The sequence below is a fragment of the Podarcis filfolensis genome (assembly GCF_964270895.1).
Source record: "Podarcis filfolensis genome assembly, chromosome: 13".
NCBI classification, from domain to species: Eukaryota; Metazoa; Chordata; class Lepidosauria; order Squamata; family Lacertidae; genus Podarcis; species Podarcis filfolensis.
The window spans coordinates 24,743,787-24,768,158 of record NC_139615.1 but is presented as its reverse complement, the minus strand read 5'-3'; the positions used below and the strand labels follow the sequence as shown (position 1 = coordinate 24,768,158).

General features: G+C 40.6%; 4 protein-coding genes and 1 pseudogene across 5 annotated transcripts in view; 2 read left to right on the top strand and 3 right to left on the bottom strand.

Moving 5' to 3' along the window:
* LOC310748627 (vomeronasal type-2 receptor 26-like) overlaps positions 1-24,372 on the top strand; it is a gene marked incomplete at both ends in the record, with an annotated part of 390,828 nt that overhangs the window by 327,894 nt on the left and 38,562 nt on the right. The window lies entirely within an intron of this gene.
* Positions 6,472-7,401, top strand: LOC310746696 (olfactory receptor 5V1-like; the record flags this gene model as incomplete). Its single annotated transcript, XM_083580677.1, has 1 exon — positions 6,472-7,401. The coding sequence occupies one exon, from the start codon at positions 6,472-6,474 to the stop codon at positions 7,399-7,401; it is 930 nt and encodes a 309-aa protein (XP_083436803.1).
* LOC310746671 (olfactory receptor 12D1-like) lies at positions 10,633-11,577 on the bottom strand (the record flags this gene model as incomplete). Its single annotated transcript, XM_083580652.1, has 1 exon — positions 10,633-11,577. The coding sequence occupies one exon, from the start codon at positions 11,575-11,577 to the stop codon at positions 10,633-10,635; it is 945 nt and encodes a 314-aa protein (XP_083436778.1).
* On the bottom strand, positions 16,485-17,424 carry LOC310746681 (olfactory receptor 12D1-like; annotated as a pseudogene). The gene has a single exon. The product of its transcript is annotated as an olfactory receptor 12D1-like (transcript).
* On the bottom strand, positions 21,552-22,511 carry LOC310748631 (olfactory receptor 12D2-like; the record flags this gene model as incomplete). The annotated part of the gene is made up of 1 exon (XM_083584482.1): positions 21,552-22,511. Exon 1 carries the CDS (start codon positions 22,482-22,484, stop codon positions 21,552-21,554), a length of 933 nt encoding a protein of 310 aa, XP_083440608.1. The 5' UTR covers positions 22,485-22,511.

The window sequence follows — 24,372 nt, the reverse complement described above, 5'->3', positions numbered from 1 at the left end:
ATGACACAGAGTGCGCGCGCGCACACACACACACACACACACACACACACACACACTGTGCCATTTGAATGGCAAGCTATGAAACATCTTGCTTCTTCTCTATTAGCTTAAGGATCATCTAAATATTGTTTTATTTCTGATGGTGTTTGAGATGTAACAAGATATGGTTCTCTTTTAATTGTCCACGATTTGTGTTTTGTGATTGTCACTTTATAAATACTCTTTGTTTTGCACTGGCATTGTCAATGTTGCTATCTTTTTTCAAGCAGCTTTGTCTACCTGTACAGAAGGGGGGGGGGAGAAAATAATATAATATAGAAAGGGAGAAGTTTCAGAGTGAAACTGGTTTAACGGTAGCAAAGAAGGTGAAATACCTGGGGATTAATTTGACATCCAAGAATGTGAACCTATTTAAAGATAATTATGAGAAATGTTGGACAGAAGTTAAGAAAGATCTAGAAATATGGTCAAATTTGAGACTTTCCTTGTTGGGCCGAATTGCTGTTATTAAGATGAATGTCTTGCCGAGAATGTTGTTTTTGTTTCAAACATTGCAGATTTTGGATAAAATGGATTGTTTCAAGAGGTGGCAAAAAGATATATCTAGATTTGTCTGGCAGGGCAAAAAGCCCAGAATAAAATTTAAGATATTAACTGATGCAAAAGAAAGAGGGGGGTTTGCCCTGCCGGACTTAAAGCTGTATTATGAATCAGCGGCCTTTTGCTGGCTGAAAAACTGGCTGCTTCTTGAAAACACAGACATTTTGGATCTGGAAGGGTTCAATAACAGATTCGGTTGGCATGCATATATATGGTATGACAAGGTTAAAATTCACCAAGGTTTTAAAAACCATATTGTCAGGAAAGCATTATACAATGTTTGGATTCAGTACAAAGATTTGTTAGAAAACAAAACCCCTAGGTGGTTGTCACCAATGGAAGCTAAGGAAGTGCAAAAACTTAATATGGAATCCAAATGGCCAAAGTATTGGGAAATTACAGAACATGAGGAGGGAAAAGTGAAATTGCAGAGTTATGAGAAGTTGAAGTCTAAAGTAAGAGACTGGCTACATTACTACCAGATAAATGAAGTTTTCAAACAGGACAGGAAAATTGGCTTCCAGGTGGAGAGGTCAAAATTAGAAACAGAGCTTTTGGAACCCAGTACTAAGAATTTGTCAAGAATGTATAACTTGCTGTTGAAATGGAATACACAGGATGAGATGGTTAAATCAGCCATGATTAAATGGGCACAAGACATTGGTCATGACATTATGTTTGCTGACTGGGAACAGTTATGGACTACCGGCATAAAGTTTACGGCATGTAATGCCTTAAGAGAGAACATTATGAAAATGATCTATAGGTGGTACATGACCCCAGTCAAGCTTGCAAAAATTTACCACACGCCCAATAGTAAATGTTGGAAATGTAAGGAAACTGAAGGTACCTTTTACCACCTTTGGTGGACGTGCCCAAGGGTCAAGGTCTTCTGGGAAATGATTTATAATGAAATGAAAAAGGTGCTTAAATGCACATTCGCGAAGAAACCAGAGGCCTTTCTCCTGGGCATGGTGGGTCAATTGGTGTCAAGGAAAGATAGGACGTTTTTTATGTATGCTACAACAGCAGCAAGAGTACTTTTAGCAAAGTATTGGAAGACACAAGAACTACCCACACTGGAAGAATGGCAGACCAAGGTGATTGACTACATGGGACTGGCGGAGATGACTGGCAGAATCCGTGACCAAGGGAGAGAGACGGTGGAAGAAGATTGGAAGAAATTTAAAGTTTATCTTAAGAACTGTTGCAAAATTAATGGGTGTTAAAATGTTTTGGGTTATGCAAAATAGAATTGCAGTGACAAACAATTGAATATGAGAAAAAGGATTTTAAAAAAGTGCCATAAGTTGAAATTAGGGGTTGCTGGAAAGATTTAAAACAGGGATGCAGAAAAGGGAGGTATGGGGAAGTCGCTGAAAGAAGGTTTAAGGAAAAAAAGGTTAAGAAATTATACGTGTTTATATGTTTGTTTGTTTATGTATTGTCTTGTATTGTCTTTTAATATGTGTTGAAAAACCAATAAAAAAATTATAAAAAAAGAAAATAATATATTATAAAATTAATACAGACAAAGCACTTTTTTTCCTTTTAGCAAAAGCAGCTATATGCATGTAAAGTGTGAATAGGGTGAGATGTGATTTTTTTCTTCTGCCTTTTTAGCATTATTCTACTGTATTGACTTACGTGACTTGTTCTTCTGAACCATCAAGCCCAAATGTCTAACTTAATCCCTAAAGAATCCTTGGCCCCAGTGATTTTGCTTTCAAGTTCCAAGTGAAAGACACTGAAATGACCAAATTGCTCTCTGTTCCCAAAAGTGAAGCTTTAATAGTTTATGAAAAGGACAATGTTGATTTTCAATATAATTCAATTACAGGCTTTGATTATGTATACAGGACACATATCGAGTTGATGCTTACGTCTAAAATAGTAACTGGAGGGAGTATCAATTGACAAAGTTAGGATTAATAATAAAGAAAACACAAAAGAGTTAACCACAGAATACCCAGGGGTTCAGAGGAGTCAAGTTAGAATAATAAGGCCTTAGTGTATCCACAGAATTTGCAGAGCTTTCTTTGTTCAACAATTAGAAGCAAGCTGTTAATATATCCCTGTAGGAGACTGAATTTGTAGTGTGCTGAAATACAACAAAAGTAAAATACCAAACACACAAGGAAAGCAAGAAAGTGAGCATTAATGAAACTGCTAATATATATGGCCCAGCTTGACCCTTGTTAAAAATATGTGACCAAACATCAATGAGAAATACATTAAGGGAGAAAATGTTGGACAGAGAGTGGATATCAAAACTTTTAATTCTTTGTTTGCAAGCAATGTATAACATTGAACTAAAACATGAAAGATAAAGAAAAATATTTAGCACTACTGTTGTGTGGGAATTCTAAAAAAAACAACAACTAAGAAATTCTGAGATGTATAAATGAATAGTGGTCTCTATAAGAATGCACAGAGTAGGGGAAACAAGCAAGTTAAAATTGTGCTCTAAATAAAGGATAGCAGATATGACCTAATGGGCATTACTGAAACCTACTGAAACATAATGTATGAGACATTATGATTAGAATATAGAAATTGAGTGTAAACTTCTTTTTCTTTTTCGAAGACCAAACAGAAAGGGAGGAGGAGTAGCTGGGGCTTATCTTACTCCAACATCTGGGCCTCTGTGTTCATTCACAGCTTGTTCAGAGGCAGATTTCAGGGGGTGCAACTGGTTCCACTGCATTGGGCACCGACACTAGAGGGTACTGTAGGTCTTTGCAATTATAACATCACAAATTGAGCAGAATAGAAGGCAAAATTTTGGCCTTACACAGAGTGCCGCTGAAAATTTAAAAACCAAAGTCCACCACTGATTTGTTCCTTCTGGTTTTACTGTGAATGGGCCTGGGTAGAACGGTCAATATTCTCCTAGTGATTCTTTTATGCTATTAACATGCAGGAAAAGGAAAGGAAAAAGAAAAAAGAAAACCTATACCAGAATATTACAGGACAGTAAGTTTTGACATAAAGGAGTGCAGATTTTAGAAACTAGAATTGACAACCTCAGAATTTCAGAAAAAAACTATTTCCTTTAAATTCCACATGGAAAATCATCAAAATTATCAGTTATATGCCTGTCCATGGAGTTTTCTTGGCAGGGATACTGGAATGGCACAAAGTGAGGAGGAATTAAAGAACCTTTTAAGGAAGGTGAAAGAGGAGAACGCAAAATATGGTCTGAAGCTCAACATCAAAAAACCGAAGATCATGGCCACTGGGCCCATCACCCTCTGGCAAATAGAAGGGGAAGAAATGGAGGGAGGGAGAGATTTTACTTTCTTGGGCACCATGATCACTGCAGATGGTGACAGCAGTCACGAAATTAAAAGACGCCTGCTTCTTGGGAGAAAAGCAATGACTAACCTAGACAGCATCTTAAAAAGCAGAGATATTACCTTGCCAACAAAGGTCCGTATAGTTAAAGCTATGGTTTTCCCAGCAGTGATGTGTGGAAGTGAGAGCTGGACCATAAAGAATTGATGCTTTTGAATTATGGTGCTGGAGGAGACTCTTGAGAGTCCCATGGACTGCAAGAAGATCAAACCTATCCATTCTTAAGGATATCAGACCTGAGTGCTCACTGGAAGGACAGATCGTGAAGCTGAGGCTCCAATACTTTGGCCGCCTCATGAGAAGAGAAGACTCCATGGAAAAGACCCTGATGTTGGGAAAGATCGAGAGCACAAGGAGAGGGGGACAACAGAGAACGAGATGATTGGACAGTGTTCTCGAAGCTACCGGCATGAGTTTGACCAAACTGCGGGAGGCAGTGGAAGACAGGAGTGCTTGGCATGCTCTGGTCCATGGGGTCACGAAGAGTCGGACACGACTAATCGACTAAACAACAACAACATCAGTTATATGACATGAAAGTACATATTGCCGTTTTCCACACTATGTGATTTCTGCTGTGATAATAGTGTCTAGAGCAATCATGTTCTCCATTTAAGAGTATGGAGCCTGGCCCTGGCAAAATCGTCATAGGAAGAAATTACTTTGCCAGTCCTCTTCACAATTTCTCTTTCCTGAGAGTATGGCACAAATGCAGGACCTCCCAAACCACTACACATCTTGATTGGGACATAGAATGTGCACATAAATGATAGAGGGATCGCCTTCAGATGCAGAAGTATGCAAGAGCCAAAATTTGTGGGTTCATATGAGGAGGGGACTTTAACATTTGCATCTACTATAGTGTCAGTGCAGATTAGGACCCAGGAAGTAGCCAATTGCTCACAATGAGCGCCCAAGCCATTAAGACTTATCCTGGTCACATATCAAGAGTTTAGGAGCTCTGTTGGTTATTGCTGAGGAGCACTCCCCTCAACCCATATGTAGCCAGATAGGATGGATGCAGGCAGTCATCTCAAGGGAGACACATTATTAGTACCCAAGAGCATTCCTGTTTTCATCTGTGATATTTTGGAAGGGATGTAATGATTACATAGTTAGAAAACACACTTGGATTAATGATTTGTGCATTTCCTTTTACCCATGTGTGCAGTCAAACTGGTCCAGCCCATGTTTGTGAATAGGATTTGAGGATATATTAAAGGCCAAGTAATAACAGACTGCTGCTCTTTCATATCAGGAGTGGTGAACCAAAAATAAATTTTGGTGCTTTTTTGTGGGGGTGCTTGTTCTAAGTGCACCGACTTTGAAATAAACTCAACAAGATCATTAAGAAACTCTGCAGCACCGCCATGTAAGTGCATCATAAACAACACTGGGGTAGACATCAAGTGGAAACCATGACTGCAACTAAAGTAAGTGGGGGATATGAATTAATATTGACAATGCAGTCAGGTATTTGCATGATGCATAGTATATTTCTACCACTTACGGTAAAAGAAATCTAAAAGAATTTGAAAAGATTAAAAAAAATGTTAAAACAATTTACAGTGTAGACTAGACTCACTGAAATAAATGAATCTAAATTAGTTGTGTCCATTAATTTCATTGTGTCTGTTCTGAGTAGAACTAACTTTGGATAAAGAGAGACCAAGCCACAGATTATTATAGGGTGCAATGGTATGTTTCTGAGGCTTGGTTATTGTGTGGCAATACGGACACAGAATTTTAGTTTAAGGTTATTGGGAAAATTTTAGGCCACAACTTTATTGAATTACAGAAATGTGAGCGGTATTGGCTTAGGCATTGGCTTAGACTATATCAGACTCCTGCCCCCTTTGCAGGAAGTCAATAAGGGTAAACCTTACAAAGCCCTAGCTCCTCAAGTGGACTTCGGACAGGATCCAGGCCCTGGATTCCATTAACGGAATACCGTAGTGGATCAAGGAGACAGGAATAAAAGTAAACAGCCAAAGTTATCAATACTTGCATGAGGTACCCTCCCCTCCATTTTCTTTACCTACTAAGAAGGAGGAAATGGAGATGAATGACTCACAAAATACATAACGGTAATCATAAATTGTGAATCGCATGATGCCACTCGAATTCTACACCACACTTAATCTAATAATTATTTGCTTTGCAGTTCTTTGAAACTCTTGTTTGTGATCATTTACTCCAAACTAATTGGCTGAGGAGCTATGGTATTGCATGCTCCTCCCAGAGGCTTGATGAATGTCCAAGGCTACGATCCTATATATGCTCAGCTGCGGGATTTTTCCAGTTGAACTCAGTGGAGGTTAATTTCTTAGTAGAGATGTGCAGGAATGAACTGTGGTTGAATCAGCCTAACGGTCTTCCTTCTTTGCAGTACCTCAGAGGAGAAGACTTCTAACATTGCCAGGTGCTCTTCTTTCTTAAAAAGAAACAAATCTGATTGTCAAACCTTTCCAGTTAAAATTAATTCTCTCAGTATGATCCAAAGGCTATGCAGGAATGGAAGGTAACAATCAAACTTCTGTGACAGAATTCATCTTACTGGGCTTCTCTGGCTTCTCTCAAGCACAATTTCCCCTCTTTGTGGCCTTTGTATCTGCCTATGCAGGAGCTCTGGTGGGCAACATTTCTATCATCACATTGATCAGGGTCTGTCACACACTTCACACTCCTATGTACTTTTTCCTGGTCAACCTCTCCCTCCTGGACATTTGCACCATCACTGCAATCATTCCCCAGATGCTGTTGAATTTAATGGATGAGAAAAAGACCATCTCCTTCCAATGCTGCTTAACACAGGCTTATTTCTTTGTCATCTTCCTGGCCACTGAACTGCTGTTGTTGGCTGTGATGGCTTTTGACCGCTATGTAGCCATCTGCCAACCTTTGCGCTACACCATCATCATGAGCCAGAAAGTCTGCAGTTACTTAGTGATTGGGACATGGGTGCTTGGTATCCTACTTGCCAATGTTCATGTTCTCTCTGTCCTCCGCTTGTCCTTCTGTGGACCCAGTACTATCAACCACTTCTTTTGCGAGCTACCACCACTGCTTCAGCTCTCCTGCACAGACACAACCTTCAACCAGTATCTAATGTTGGTGACAGACCTCTTTTTGGGCTTTGGTTGCTTTCTGATGACTCTAGTCTCTTACATCTACATTGTTTCCTCTATCCTGAAGATCCAATCAGTGCAAGGGAAGAAAAAGGCTTTCTCCACATGCTCCTCTCATTTGATGGTGGTGACACTTTTCTACAGTTCAGTCATTTACACTTATGTTAGACCTCCATCCATGTACCTTGACATGGACAAAATTGTAGCAGTATTGTACACAGTGATCACCCCTATTCTCAACCCCCTTATCTATAGTCTAAGGAACAAGGAGGTCAAAGAGGCATTCAAGAAGTTTGTGAGGCTAGACAGAAACTAAGGTAATCCTCAACTCAGAATTGAAGAATTAGAACAGATTTCTTCTAGCCTGATATCAGAAATACTAGGGGTATTCTACATAGTGCCACACCATCACTCTTAATGTAAATCTCTCATTGCCTTGGAGCTAAACAACACACTTTCTATATATGTCTTTTGGGTAACTGTATCCCCACACTGAAATTCTCATTAAAACCTGTTTAATATGAGAAATTTCACTAGTAAAAGCATGCTAAATAATGTTGCAACAAACACTGGAGCTGCTGGGGGTGGGAGGCAGATCAGATTTGTCAAGAGGAATGGTTAAACAGCCAAGACTGTGCATTACAATGAATTATCACAGTTAATTTAACACGATTTCCTTTTATTATTAAAACATATGTGGCAAATTGGTGGATATGTGAAAATTCATCTTAACCACATGCTAAAACTAGAAAGCCTTCAGATGCCTTTATTTTTAATTAGAAATGCTTCAGTTTCATTTTCTTTTTAATTAGGATGATTCTATACCATGTAGCAAACTCCCTCAGTAAAGATGGGAATAAGAGAATGTGACTAGGTCTGGGTGATTTAAATTCAGACAAGTCAGATATGTCAGAGACTATGAATTCAGAGGTTCTCTGTATCTGGCAGTGTTTACTATAATCCAACAGCAACTACTCTTGTTTCAGGGGTCTTATGACCACTTATTTCTTGAATTGGGAACACCTTAAAGGTGAGACACAATGCATACAAAACTGAAACTTTATTAACAAGTATTCTATGAAGAATAGATCTTAATGGTTTCACTTAGATCCAGGCCTGCCTACAAAGTGGTCAATGGCAGGTAGGTTGGGAGGTGGGGCTGACTCAGGAGGTGGACCAAATGGAGCATGAAGTCTTCCTTTGAGTCTGCTGTTGGGGCATTTAAAGCAGCCTGCTCTGGCTCTAGTGCTCAGTTCTTCATTGGATCACCCACCCTCCCATTGTGAAAAGGTTTGTCTTGGGTAATTTGACCTTGCTATGGACTCTGTTGGTTGCCATATTCAGGGCCAGCCAGGAATTTGTCCACCAGGCAAATTGGCTCCTGTCTGTTGGTTTTGCCTACCAAATAGCAATGGTCACAAATTAGGTGACTTAGGCATTGGGTAAACCTTAGTCTTGGATGGAGAGGAGGTTGTAGTCTCTGCCTACCCCTTCAAGTGAAAAGGTATCCTGCTAAAGGGATCTGAGATGAGTTGCTTCTGTACATGGGGAGTTCATATGCCCAAGGAGTGGAGGGGTGGGGGTTGGGCCACATCACTCCTCAAGATGACGATCCCCACAGGGGCTCTCCTATTTTATATAAGTCCTAGGACCCTGCACTGCCAGGTTAACCCAGAGCTTCACTTCTGGTAGGCAGCCCAGAAGTTGGGGTTTATGCCCAATACCTATGCCAGACCTCTTACATCTTTAAGCAATAAAGTTGTAGCCTTATTTGACCCATAAACTGTACTATGTCTGGTTCTTCCTAAATAGTTGAGGGGCAGTGGGTGGGTGGAATCTTGACACGACTTTGTTCATTATTTCCCTAGTGGGATAGGGATAAAAAATGTCATACAAGTAAAGTCATGGATCATGATGAAGTTCAGCAACATAAACTCAATCTGTGCTTTTTGTACATGCACTTCAAGGTGTATTTTTATCACATTTTCCAAAAGTTGTCATGCAAAATGATTGAATCCAGAGATAAATGTTATCACTGGTGCTATTTTTCTAGAAAAATAGGTGCTGAAGTTCACCATGAACACCTCCCTTGTTCTCTTAGAATGGCAATGGAATTCATCTGAGAGGTGCCAGAACTGAGTTCCAGTGAGTTCCAGCTGAGAAAAAGACCTGGTTATCATGTTTTAAAAGCTGCAAATCAAGCAGCTGCTGGAAAAATCAGAGACAATGTATTAGCAGGAAAGAGAAAGTGCAGGAAGAATGCCTCCAAACACCAGCAGAGGAAATGGTGTGTGGTGTGTGCAGCCTGCTCCGGGTGTCATCCGTGAGAGGGACTGACATTGCTGCCCTGCCCCCTGAGGGGCTTTCTGCTCACTGTGGGCGGCGCCCCCCTGGGACTCTCGCCCTGCCCTGTTAAAAAAACCACGGGCCAGGGTGAAGGCCTCTTGTATACCTGCTGTGAATGAAAAGGCATCTGACCCTCACCTGAATCTTATAACTCTCCTAACAGGTGATTTGGTCTGCAGCTACAGTGTGGCAATAAAGGATGAGATTGCCCACCAGATACCAGGCTCTCTACTATTCAAATTAAGCCCCAGTGTTTACACCAGCGTAATAGAGTTGGCTAGGATGCCACAAGGGATACAATTAAGAACTTTCTCCATTATCTGCACAGCAAGGGGTGTACAGTCAACAGTGCAAAGGCTGAACTGACTCGTTCCCTGCTGGTTACCTGCTTTCAGCAATAGGGGTCGCTGTTTGGTAGTACCCAGTTGGTTAGCTGTCAGATTCTAGAGCTCCCTATAGGTGGCTCTTAGGTAATTCACAATATACAGAGTCCATTCATAAAATGCAGTGTTCATTCATAAAGCAGTAACATAAATCTCCATTGCTACATATTGGGTGTATATTCCAGTAGTTGAACATACCAGTTTATGGCCATGCTGTAGTGTGGTGCTTATGTGACTGTGAATAAAAGGTGGCTGGGCTCATTGTCTTGAGGTTTGGTGGGGAGACGTGACAAAACTGATTTCCAATAAGTGCCCCCCCTTTATTTCCATAACAAGTCCTTCATTCTGTACTCTGAATAGTGACATCAGGGATCTAGAAGGGACAGGGCTTGTCAGTCCAAGCCCTGCACAGTCTCATCAGGGCTGCCCTTAAGGCAATTGGAGCAATTGGGCCAAATTGGGCCCCACGTGCTGCTCCTAAGGGGCCCCACACACCAGGGCAATCTAGATGGATGTTATCTATAAGTTTTTGCAGACTTTGGCCCTACCAAAAAACAAACAAACACACACACACACACACACACACACACACAACAAGTTGCACTCCACTGCTTCAAATTGGGCGCCAATGGCTAGCCCCGAGTGTCATAGTTGCTGATACTAAGTTGTCCTGCCCTCACATGAAGACTTGGGTTTGCAATTTTGGGAGAGAGGAGACTGCAGCACTGGGAAGAGGGCAGGCTGGCAAGGCCCGCTAGATTGAGAGGCCCTAGGCTTCAGCCTACTTAACCTATACATAAATCCAGCGCTGCCTCTAATCATTTCCATTCAGTGAAAAGTGAAAATCTTCCCAGAATCTTCACCAAGGCAGCTTTGACTTCCTGGTTCCTCAGAGTATAAATAAGTGGGTTCAAAACTGGTGTGACTGCACTGTATATTAGGGTCACCATCATGTCCCTTTGAGAAGCATTACCAACAGAGGGGAGCGTGTAGTTAAACAAAACAGGCACATAGAGCAAACCAACCACCATCAGATGGGATCCACAGGTGGAGAAAGCTTTCTGTTTGCTACTTTTGGATTTTACTTTGAAGAGAAGAAAAGTGATAATGTAGAAGTAGGAGAGGAGTGTTGCTATAAAAGGACCCATTGCAATGCAGCTGGTTACAGTATTGAGGAGCATGAGATTGAGGTGTGTGCTGCCGCAGGCCAGTTTCAGCAAAGGTTTGATGTCACAAAAAAAATGCTCAATGTGATTTTGCCCACAGAAGGGCAGACGGGCAGTTGCCACTGCATGCATCAGGGCATGAAAAAAGCCAGTGGACCACGTGGCTGCTGCCAAGAGTTGGCAGACATGCTTGCGCATGATGATGGAGTAACGCAAAGGGTTGCATATTGCAACATATCGGTCAAATGCCATTATTCCCAGAAGAATGACTTCACTGCTGCCCAAGAAATGGAAAAAGTGGAGCTGGGCCATGCAGCCACCAAAGGAAATGGTTTGGACTGGCAACAGAAAACCAGCTAGCATCTTTGGAACAGTGACTGTGGAAAATAAGATGTCAAGGCAGGAAAGGTTTCCAAGAAAAAAGTACATGGGAGTGTGAAGTTTTGGCTCAGCTATTGCGACAACCACAATAGCTGCATTTCCCACAATGCTGGCCAGATACATCAAGAGGAAGATAGCAAATAGTGTGTGCTGAAGCTCCCAAAGATTGGTCAGTCCCATCAAGATGAACTCTCTTACATCTGTTTGGTTCTCCATTGCTAAAAGACAATAGGGAGCAATAAGAGGAGGTGAGGGCATTGCAGAATGCTCATAAAATCATTTACCCGTATCAGAAAATTTTATAGTCAGTAGGCTCTGAAACTGCAGTGGGAATAGAAGGTGGACGAAACAGGTTAATAACATGCACACAAATGATGGAAGGTGACTTAGAACTTCCCAGCCTAATTGTAAATGCATCTCTCATTGAGTTTGGAGACATCAGTTAATACTTACGAGCTTCATCTTCATATTATCTCTTATCTCATGGGGGGGGGGATGACTATTTGAACCTGCACTGTAGCATCAGAGTCCATCATGACCAAGAGAATCCATACTTTCAGTCAACAAACTCAAAAACATTTATCCAACATTCATACTTCTTTGTATTTTGCAATGCAGTCTTCCAATTAAGTAATGTGTACAGAAAAATCACATGCTGAGATGAAGAGTGAATGAATATGCATCTGCTAGTGAGGAAGACATTCACCAATGAATTATATTATATAAAATTTGTTTTGCAAACATGAGTATATTTAGAGAAATGCATGCAAACACCCAGTGAATCTTCATGCAGATAGATAGTGAAATTTAAAAAACCAAATTTAAGTTTGAAAATAATGAGATACTGAGAAAAACTAAACAGAGATATTTGGCCATCCCTACCACAGATACAGATACTAGGTGAATTTTGTAGCTGGTGCACAGTCTTACAATCTAGCTAGAATCTGGATTCCCTGCCTTGAAATACAAATGGGGGTAAGAATCAAAACAATGACAGATATATTTGGAAGCATACAAGTCATGAACTTAGGTTAGATTGCCTTTTTTGGGGGGGAAGTGTGCCTATTTGTGTGGCGGAGATAGGAAGGAGGCCTAATTTCGGTCAGTGTTTGGCCACTTGGGAATAGCTGGTGGACACCATTGTTTGGGGTCAGGATGAAAATTCAGAATGAAGTGGCTTATGGAATCTGCTGTAAGCTTTTGAAGGAAAAATGGGTTATAAGTATGCAAATGCCCTTCACCACATTTTACCGTTGGTGAAAATAGCATTCAGAATTTCAAAATTATAATGAATGCAAAATGTTCATAAAGAGTTCTAATGAGACTATGAAACTTAGTCTTTTCTGCAGTTCAGGTGAGATGCTAATTGTATGTTAAAGATGGTAGACTTTGCTGAAATATTTTCACCTTGCTTAGAAACACATCTGAAGACCAGCAAAGGGTATTCTGCCTCAAACCACAATAATAGAAGGGGCATTGCCTCCAAACAGTAATGATAACTCAGTTTTAGAATTAAACACTTAATGCAACAATGGGGTGTTGTGTCCATGCCCGTGTTACCCATGGAAACATACACATAGGCACACAGGAATAGGCACTCATATTTTAATACCAAATTCCATAAATAACTAAAGCAAGATTGTTATTGCTTTCTCTTTCCAGTATGCCTCATTGGGGATCTTCTGACATGTTGTCTAGGATCAAAGAATGGAAACAGATAGCATTGTTTAGGATCAATGTGTGCTAATCAATTATTTGAGTTGTAGGCCACCAATTCTATTCAATTTAGACCAGCCTTTCTCAACCTTGGGTCCCCAGATGTTGTTGAACCACAACACCCATCACCCCTAGCTAGCAAGGCCAGAGCTCAGGGATGTTGGGAGTTGTAGTCCAACAACATATTGGGACCCACAGGTTGAGAACCGCTGATTTAGACCCACTGAAAATAAAGAACCTAACTATGTAATCTTCAATAATTTCAGAAGATGCTATCTGTGTAGGACTAGCATTGGACACAATATTTGTATTTTATCATCATGAACATTTTCATTTTCTATTGTGTTCTTTACCAAGGTTTATTAGCTGTAGCTTTCTGCAAAACAGACTGTAATCTCAAACATGTACACTGCAACTTTTGTAAGAAAAAATGGGACAAACATAAATGGCTTCATTAACATCCTGTTATATACTGTGTCCTGTAAAGCTGCAGACAGCTCCTACCTTGATCAATCCGCTTGTCCATAACATAAGACTAGAAGTTAATTGAAGCTGAGAATACTATACAAGGTATGAAGTCATATGACTTTTGATAGAAAAAAACAGTGTCACTGATTGCTGTGTGAACCACACATAAATATATGTGCCTAAACCCTGGTATGTAACATGTGACCCATTTGGGGAAAGAACTACCAGCATTAAGTTAGAGACTCTTGATTGTTCATGTGGGAATTGAATCTAGAAGCCTATCTATTTTGAGAAAATAAACTAGTTGCACTTTTGAGAATACAGATAGTGCTTTTGAGAATAGAAACAATTTGTGCAATCAATGCATGCTGGCAAGTTGCATTCAATGATCAAGCTTTTTTCTTCTCTTTTCTTTTAAAGTAGCATTATGAATTTTGTTTATTTCGGTAATATCTAAAAGGACTAGATTTCAGACTAGCAAGACACACATAAGAACTCATTCTTATGTGTGGCAAAGGGGGCAAAGAAAGGTCAATGAGGGGTGTGGCCTTTTAGTCTCAAAGCCAGACAGAGAGAACAAGGTGGTAGTGCTGTGGTTCCCCACCCATAACTTACTGTTACACCCAAACCTGGGGTGGTCATTTTCCCCCCTCTCCGAACAAACCACAGTGTCATGGACAAGCTGGATTCAGAAGAGTGATGGTAGGTACCAGCTGAGGAACCCTCTAGGGAACCCCCAGAGGAAGAAGGCTCAGAGCCGAGGAATTTGTGGTAAGATGACAATGAGTGGTCAGAGGGAGAAGGAGCAGACTGAGAGAAGGAGGTGTCAGAAGCAGAAGAGCAGACCCTCCAAGTGTCCCTATTTTCCAGGGATGTCCCTGATTTAGAGAAGCCATCCCGGTTTCTGATTTGATCCCAGAATGTCCCACTTTTCCTTTGGACACCCCTATTTTCATTGGAGAAATGTTGGAGGGTATGGAGTTATCTGACCTCCAAGCCATCTGAAAGCAATCTTGTATAGGGAACTTTTTTTGTTTTTTTTAAGTTTAATGCTTTATTATGTTTTTATATATGTTGGAAGCTGCCCTGAGTGGCTGGGGCAAGCCAGTAAGATGTGTGGCGTATAAATAGTAAAAATATCATTATGGAATGGGACGTCCCTATTTTCATTGGATAAATGTTGGAGGATATGGAAGAGGTGACAGGATTTAGGGAACAGGAAGAGGACAAGGCAGAGCACAGTTCACACTCTGAGGCAGAAGAGGGGGCTGTAGAGGGGTGGAGCCAAGAGTTAGAGAGGCAGGCTGCTGAAGAAGTCAGCGGGTCTCCCCCTCCTGCTGCAACCAGCTACCCTTTCCTTGGTCTCCTAGAACATGCTGAGAAATGAAAGGGGCAGAGCAGAGGGTGGTTGTGTGCAGACACAGCCTGAGACTGCAGGGGAAAGACCCTGGAGAGGAGGAGTTCTAGGCAGCACTGGGAAGGTGAGAATCTTCAGCCCTTGCAACTACTTCATCGGGGCAATACCTCGTAGAACGAGTTGCTGAGACCACTGGGCCGGATCTGTGGTTTGTTTCCTTGAATAAAAGAGTTAACTTCACTGACCTTGGGTGATTTATTGTTTCGTTGCTGACCTACTACTGACTCCAGTCCTGACACACAAGTTGCAATCAATGTTTGTCATTGGTTTACTGGTTTGGGTTTATTGAGACCCAGGTTCATATGGAATCGGAAGCAAGGAAATGTATGTGCTCCTGGCAGCAGCACAATCAGGAAAAAATGAAGCATCCACAAAAAAATACACAAAAACAAACCAAAACCCCCTCCCCGACCCGCTGCCCCAGCACATTTTGACCTGGTGCCAAAAGGTGTATAATGAAGGCACTAGCAAAACCTCCTTGAGCAGACCATTCCATAAATGGGGAGCCATTGTAGAAAAGACCGGTTCACCTATCTCCACCCTCCAGACCTCTTATGGAACAGGCACATGAAGAAGGGCCTCAGATTATAATCTCAGTGCCCAGGCAGATTTAACTATGTTTCAAAGCAAGGAGGTTCCATTCTGGTCTGCAAGGCAATTTCCTGAAACCGCATCCACCTATCAATCAGCTGATGTTGTAAGTGATGTCAACTGATGGGAGGATAGAATTTAGTTCTTTATTGCATGTGCATCCCTGTTCCCTGCTTGGAACACATGTATTCAGCCAAGACAAATCTCTGCATCATCACCATTATTATTATTATTATTATTATTATTATTATTATTATTATTATTATTTTGCAGGCATCAGTTGTGATTGGGCCCTGTGTCCCATGCAGCCAATGATTGTAAAATGCAGGAGAAAGGATGCTTTCCTCACCCTATCTTCAGATTTCCCCAGAGCATCAAGCTTGTTACTGCCGTCCCCAAGCATCCTACCACAAAGTGCCAGGAGCTAGAGAACCCTGTGCAAGAGATGTTTACAAGACAACCCAGTCATCTTTTATGTGATATCATAATGCTGTAATATGATCAACAGGAGGATTTCCCTCCCTCCCTTAAAATTGGCACTTGTGCTCAAGAAAAAAAGGGAGAGTTCATCCCTGATATATGAATGAGGCCACAGCAATTTATTTTCGGGTCCTTTGATAAATAGAGTGCTTATTGATTACATAAGATGTAGAATGTAAAGCATATCTGGAGATTTTACTGAGAAAACACATCAGAAGTCCTTTAGAAGCAAGCTGAAGAACCACGACACCCATAAAATTTCTCAGGAGTTGTGGCTTACAAATTTAAACAAAAAAATTCATCCACTATCAGAGGCCTGTAATGATTTACCACAAAGTAAAACCCAATTGTCTTTCTCTTGCAGTTCTGCTACAGTGTGAGTTCCTGCTCTGGTGGTTACATGTCTAAGAGTACTACCATTGGAAAAAAAACCGTCTTTGATCATTTCCTTTCAGTGAAAAATGAAATATTTTTTTCCCCAGAATCTTTAGCAAGGCAGCTTTGACTTCCTGGTTCCTCAGAGTATAAATAAGTGGGTTTAAAAGTGGGGTGAGTGCACTGTATATGAGGGTCACCATCATGTCCCTTTGAGAAGCATTACCCACAGAGGGGAGCATGTAGTTAAACAGGACAGGCACGTAGAGCAAACTAACCACCGTCAGATGGGATCCACAGGTGGAGAAGGCTTTCTGTCGACCACTTTGGGACTGCACTTTGAAGAGAAGAAAAGTGATAATGTAGAAGTAAGAGAGGAGTATGGCAATAAAAGGACCCATAGCAACACAACTGGTTACTGTGTTGAGGAGCATCAGGCTGAGGTAGGTGCTACCGCAGGCCAGTTTCAGCAAAGGTTTGATATCACATAAAAAGTGTTCAATGCGGTTTGGCCCACAGAAGGGGAGACGGGCAGTTGCCATTGTATGCATCAGGGCATGAGAAAAGCCAGCGGACCATGTGGCTGCTGCCATGAGTTGGGAGACCTGCTTGCGCATTATGATGGTGTAACGCAAGGGGTTGCATATTGCAACATAGCGATCAAATGCCATGACACCGAGAAGAATGCCTTCACTGCTGCCCAGGAAATAGAAGAAGTGGAGCTGAGCCATACAGCCACCAAAGGAAATTTTTTGTGTCTCAGATAGAAAACCAGCCAGCATCTTTGGAACTGTGGTGGTGGAATAGAAAATGTCAAGGCAGGAAAGGTTTCCAAGAAAAAAGTACATGGGAGTGTGAAGCTTTGGTTCAGCTATTGTGACGAGCAAGATAGCTGCATTCCCCACTAGGCTGGCCAAATACATCATCAGGAAGACGGCAAAGAGTATACACTGAAGCTCCCAGACATTGGTCAGGCCCATTAAGATGAATTCTGTCACCTCTGTTTGATTCTCCATCACTAAAAGTCAGCAGAGAATAATAAGGTGAGAAGAGGTCACTGTAGAGTGCAAGTAATATCCATTACCTACAGTATATAAGAAAATTGTTCAGAAAGAAGTGTATAAAATTGCTCAGTGGCATTGTAAGAATGGTGAAAGACTGTTAACATGTACATAAATGATAAAGATGACAAAGAACATTTCTATTTAACTCTAAACCCACCTTCATTCTGTTTAGGTATTTTTTAATAATAATAAAAATATTATAACTACTTATGAGAGTAGTACCTTTCTCAAGTAGCCTATTACTTGTTCGTGGCCACATCAAAAGCTGAACCTGAGTGCACTCTATTCACCTGCAATTTCTAGAAAATGGTATTCAGAGACACACTGCCTCTGACAGGGGAGGTAGAAAATGGCCATCGTGACTAGTGCCCACTCATACTGTAGCTTTGTAGATTTCAAAACAGTTGATTACATCATCAATGTGGAAATTGGTTAGAGAAGCTGTCTGCAACCAACATGGATTCAAGACACTAAAATGTTCTTCTCTTGATATTGGAATATGTTTGTTAAAAATAGTATGCCTGTATCCAGTGGTGATGCAGCTTTTTGACCCTTTCGTTTTCTATTCCTTAAAAGTATGAAGGTTTTCATACGTGCATCAGGTGGCAACAGAGTACAACTCCCAGCAGCTGACATGGTGTGTGTGCCTAACAAATACCAGGAACCTGCCTTGTAGCATCAGAGTCTATCAGCAGAATTCATACTTTCAAAAACAACATGGGGAGCAAACACAAGCTTCTTCCAAAATTAACCCTTATCTGAATGGTGCAACTATAGCCTTGTAATTTGTACAAAGATTGATATACGGTACATGCACGTGCAGGCATAGTGTGTATATACATTCATATATTTGTGAGCATCAACATACCAAAATGTATCCTATTAGAAAAAATGGGAGAAATTTGTGTTAAAATGGTGCTGAATTTTCATGAGGACTTTTCTTTTGTAAAAAAAATCACAAACTTGATGTGGAAATGTGAATAACCAAATTTAAGACTGAAAAGATGAGAAACTGAGTGTATGGGATAATTATTCTAGAATAATTATTGTGATTTTGAGATTGGTGATCTGGCATGGTCAACTCTTCCTGTCTCTGATTATCCCTTCCTGGCTCTGGTTATCTGTCTTTTATTGTTTTCTCTATCCTGGTCAGTAAAAGCCTTTGATGAATGGCCTGGCTTTTTGTCTCGTAGCTAAGCCTGTATAAGCCATAACAGGCCACAGGTCTATAAAATATCTAGTTTTGGGGCATAGAAGTCAGAAGTTTGGCACAGTCTATTGGCCACAGAGCTGTGCATCAAAGGCTACCTGGGGGTCACTTCGCCACTTCTTCAGGGCTTCTCAGTGGCAGATTGAAGTGCTTTCCTGGTAATGTATATTTTGCTTGCTGTTTGGAATAAAATCTGTAATCTTCTCACCCACTTGGATTTGTATTGCTTCTGAATCTAATTTTAAAAGAACCATCTTGCATTTAGCAAGACACTGAGAGGTTAAAAAAATTGAGATATTTGCTCATCCCTGACACTGATACAGATACAATGTGAATCTTGTGGCCTATGTATGCTTCCCAGCATTAGATACAATGAATTATTGTAGCTAGTGCACACCCATGAAATCCAGACATTCTAGATAAGCCACCTTATTTGCATTGCAAAAAGGGTTGGAGGGCCAAAACAATGACAAAAATATTTGGAAAATGGGTTGCAACCTTGCTTGACACACATTGTGCTAAATATTCTGTTTGATCATGCTGCAGGCAGCTCCTACCTTGATGAGCCCATTAGATAAGACTAGAGGTAAATTGAAGTTTTGAATGCTGTAAGAGGTATGAAGGGAGCCATATGTATTTAAAGGTGACAGGAAAAAATACACTCTGGTGGCTGTTTGAACCCCACATGGCTTTATAAGCCTAAACCCTAATATGGAACATGTACCCAGCCAATTAAAGATTTTTGCTGTCATTGGGGAAAACAGCTACAATAATCAAGTTAGGGACTCTTGATTGTTCAGATGGGAACTGAATGCAAAAGAATATTGGTTTTAAGAAAATAAACCATTGCTGCTTCTGATTGTGCAGTTTATGCTTTTGAGAATAAAATAATATGTGACATCGGCTAATTGTAACAAGTTTTATTTAATGGCTTTTTTTTTTACTGCTATAGCATCATTATATCTGGTTGTTTCAATAATTTTTAAAAGACTCACATTTCAGAGTAAAGGGTCTGTTATAAAGCACCATTATTTCCACTCCTTGAAGACTGATACACAGTGCAGATTTTTTCATTCCCTCTCATTTCACTCACACACAAATCTCTACCAACCTCTTCTGTAATAAGTTTGAGTTCAATGTATTGAGAAAATGGTTGACATGGTGGTATTAAGTAACACTTAGAACAAGCAATAATTTTTTATTGGAGCCCTTTCAGCCAACTAGGATAATTTCATTTTTGTTCCATTTATTATATTTCTATGCTGCTTTTCACTCACATGAGTGAACACCAACAAATCACCAATTGATAGGTAGAGCTGTGTAAAGGTAAACTTGAAAGGCTTTTTTAACGCTATCCAGAATATTGTTGGAAATTGATTTTTGATAAGATAAGAAATTGATAAGATCATTCTATTATGCTGTTTTAACTGAGGTAAGGTGCTTGGATGAGAAATCGTTGACTGTAATATGGATTTTATTGTCAAGATCCTGGAACCTGGGGAGGGGGGAAAATGGGGGGGGGGGAAATAAGGATGATATGTTTTTGGATAATATGTTTTGTTTTAATTTTGAATAAAATGGTTTTTTAAAAAAAAAGATCCTGGAACCAAACTCAGTTTTGGACATCTAGTGCCATTGGGCCCAGGTTCTGATGAAACCAGGAAATGGCTTAGCTCTTAGCAACAACACAAACAGGAAGGAGTGAAGTATCCACAATTTCAGCTATGTTGTAATGTAGGGAACCTCCACCACACAGGCCAATCGTGGTCCACCGGGGGTTCAAATTTGGTCAGTATGCCATTTCTGCAAATCATGCTTACCTATCAATCAGCTGATGTCACAAGTGATGTCAGCTGGTGGGTTGGCGCTTCTAGTAAAATACTAACTTGCATGCCTGTTTTGTACTGGGAATAACCCAGGAAAGCAGCCCCAACTTTTTGCAGGCATTGCCTGTGGCAGGGATTCTTGGTAAAATACTGGTTAATTTCTCCACTCCACTCTCAATCACTTGATTGGTAATAGGTAATGGAAGTGTATAAACTATGCCTTAAAGCAAGGATGTCCAATTTGGCAGATGCCATGATTTCCCCAAACCACATCCACGTATCAATCAGATGATGTCACAAGTGACATCAGCTTGTGAGTGGGAGGGTAGAGATCAATTCTGGCTTAGCTGTGGATGCAAGTGTCCCCCTTTTATGCTGGCATCAACAGTGAGAGGGGCTTCTCCTGCATGCAACCAGTCCTTCAAAGTACAGCCTTATTTCTCCTCTCTCCATCACCTGATGGAGAGGGGATAATCAAGGCTTTACCAGTCAGATACTTAGAACTCCCAAAAGCACCAAGCAAAGGGCAGGAAACACCTCTCACACTGTGATTCCCAAGTGAGTGAAAGCTTGGGAACCCTGCAGAAGGGATTTTTTAGTGGTGGGAAGAGTAAAGCACCCATCCATCATGTGACTGATGAGCAGATTTCCCACCCACCTGTCAATCTTGGGCTCCAGAACCCAATAGGTTCTCCACCCAGGTTTAAATTGACATGAATGAGGACACAGCATCTAATTTTTTAAGTGCTTTGATAAGTTAATGGTCCATTGCCTTTCACAACAAGAGATAAAAGTACATTTGGAGATTTCACTTAGGAAACACATCAACAGAACTTTGAAAGAAAGCTAAGAAACCATGATGTTCATATGGTTTCTTAGGAGTGGTGGCTTATATTATTTATGTTTAAACAAAAGATTTTAGCTGATATCAGAGACCTGCAATGATGTCCTGCATTGTAAAACCCTTTTTTTTTTGTTATTCTTCTTGTATTACCGTAGCATTTTGAGTTTCCATTTTAGTGTATGCTTGTCCTACTATAGTATTATTCACAAAGTCTTTTTTGATTTTTTCCATTCAGTGGAAACTGAAATATTCTGCCGAAAATCTTTAACACAGCAGTTTTGACTTCGTGGTTCCTCAGTGTATAAATAAGTGGGTTCAAAACTGGGGTAACTGCACTGTATATGAGGGTCACCATCATTTCTCTTTGAGAAGCATTCTCCACAGAGGGCAGCATGTAGTTAAACAACACTGGCACGTACATCAATCCAACCACCATCAAATGGGATCCGCAGGTGGAGAAGGCTTTCTGTCGACCACTTCGGGATTGCACTTTGAATAGAAGAAATATGATAATATAGAAATAGGAGAGGAGTGTGGCAATGAAAGGTCCCATGGCAACGGAACTAGCTACAGTGTTGAGGAGCATGAGGTTGAGGTGGGTGCTGCCACAGGCCAGTTTCAGCAAAGGTTTGATGTCACATAAAAAGTGTTCAATGTGGTTTGGCCCACAGAAGGGCAAACGGGCAGTTGCCACTGCATGCATTAGGGCATGAAAAAAGCCAGCGAACCAAGTGGCTGTTGCCAAGATTTGACAAACCTGCCTGCGCATGATGATGGTGTAACGCAAGGGGTTGCATATTGCTACATAGCGATCAAATGCCATTACTCCAAGAAGAATGGCTTCACTGCTGCCCAAGAAATGGAAAAAGTGGAGCTGGGCCATGCAGCTACCAAAGGAAATGGTTTGGACCGGCATCAGAAAACCAGCTAGCATCTTTGGAACAGTGACTGTGGAAAAGAAGATGTCAAGGCAGGAAAGGTTTCCAAGAAAAAAGTACATGGGAGTGTGCAGCTTTGGTTCAACTATTGCAACAAGCACAATAGCTGCATTCCCCAGTAGGCTGGCCAAATACATCATCAGGAAGATGGCAAAGAGTGTACACTGAAGCTGCCAGAGATTGGTCAGGCCCATCAAGATGAATTCTCTCACCTCTGTTTGGTTCTTTGTCACTAAAAGGGAGGAAGAAAGGTAGGTGAGATCACTGTAGAGTATTATTCACGTCCATCACCCGTATCAGAAATCCATACAGACATAAGCAGATAAAACTCAGTCTAATTCTAAACCCCCTTAGAGAAGTGATTTTCTTTTCCTTCAACCATTTTCATTCCTTTTGAGATTCCTAGTCATATCATACGGATGAATGACTTGTAAAATCTACAGACTTTTTAAACGTGCAAATAAGCTCATGGGACACTCTTCCTGAGCCTTTACTCACGAGAACATTTATCCCAGCATCCTGTTCTCACAGTGGTAGGCCAGATGTCTATTTCCAGGTCACAAGCAGAACCTCAGTGCAGCTCCACTTTTTCCACCTACAATTCCCAGAAAATGGGGTGGAGGAAAACAGTGAACAAAAACCATAGCCGAAATGGTTGTCTCTTAAAAATAGAATCTAGCCAAACTCTGTATGAGAGAAAACCAGCAGGAAGCTGTTAATGAAAAATGCTGTAAGCTTTCTAAAGAATACAACTATCCAAAACATCATTAACTTGCATTAACAGTACATTTTTGAGTTTGTGTAAATAACATCTAGAACTTCTACATGGTAATTACAGAAATGCAAAATGTTTGGAGAGTGCTCTAATGTATAGGGAAGTTTTTAATGTTTAATGTTTTATTGTGTTTTTAATATTTTGTTGGAACACGCCCAGAGTGACTGGGGCAACCCAGTCATATGGGTGGCATAATAATAATAATAATAATAATAATAATAATAATAATAATAATAATAATAATAATAATAATAATAATAATAATAATAATAATGTCTCTTTTGCAGCTCAAGTAAGGTATTAACTGTATGTTATACATGCAGGCTTTGCTGCAAAATTCTCAATGAGTCTCTGCTTAAAAAGCACATCTGAAGCACAGCAGAAGGTATTCTGCCTCTAGCAACATTAATACTGGGAAATTAACTCCAGACATTTATTATAACTCAGTTTCAGTATTAAAGACTTCATAATCCAACAAAAGCATTGTTTTGTCCTTGTTTCTGTTACCCACAGAAACAGACACTGAGATATGAATATTTCATTGTCCATCACACAGGAATAGCATTGCAGGGATTAGATTAGATGATCCTCAGAGTCTCTTCCAAGTCTTTGATTCTATAAGACACTAACATTTTAGTATCTGATTCCATAAATAACTACAGCAGTGGTAAAATGAAGGGGTTTAGTCAGGAATTTTGCCCTGGGTGAAGCCTCTAGAGCAGTGGTTCCCAACTTTTTTTGGTCATGATCCACCTAAGCCACCTAAGCCTCTCGAAAATCCTGATTCCCCACTCCCCACCCTGGTGACATATAATTCTTATTATTCAAAAATTGAACTCCTATTAACTTGGTCTAATTCATTCTCAAATTGCCACCCTTAAAAATCACCCTTGTGGGGCATGTGCCCCATGTTGAGAACCATGGCTCTAGAGCCATTGAAGCTCTGAGCCTCCAAGCAGTAAGCCTGGTCTGCCCAGTCACACAGACCCCACTCCATAGCAGTTTTGCTTTGCCTTTGTTGGCTCCCTCGTGTGACTCTGTGCCTCAGTGGAGTTGGAAAGCAATGAAGATTTTTCTTTTCTGTTGCAACAGAGTTCTCTCCCTCCTTGCAAGGAAGACCCAGAACAAAGGTGTGTAACAACTTTTAAAGACTTTAGAAATACATACAGAATTCCTTTAACTAATGTCTAAAATATAACTACTAATTTCCCAGTCACGCTACATATGTAACAGAACCTTAGGAAAACGTCAGGCATGCAATGGAAGGGCACTTCCTCCTTGAAAATAGATTCGCAAAAAGAATTAAT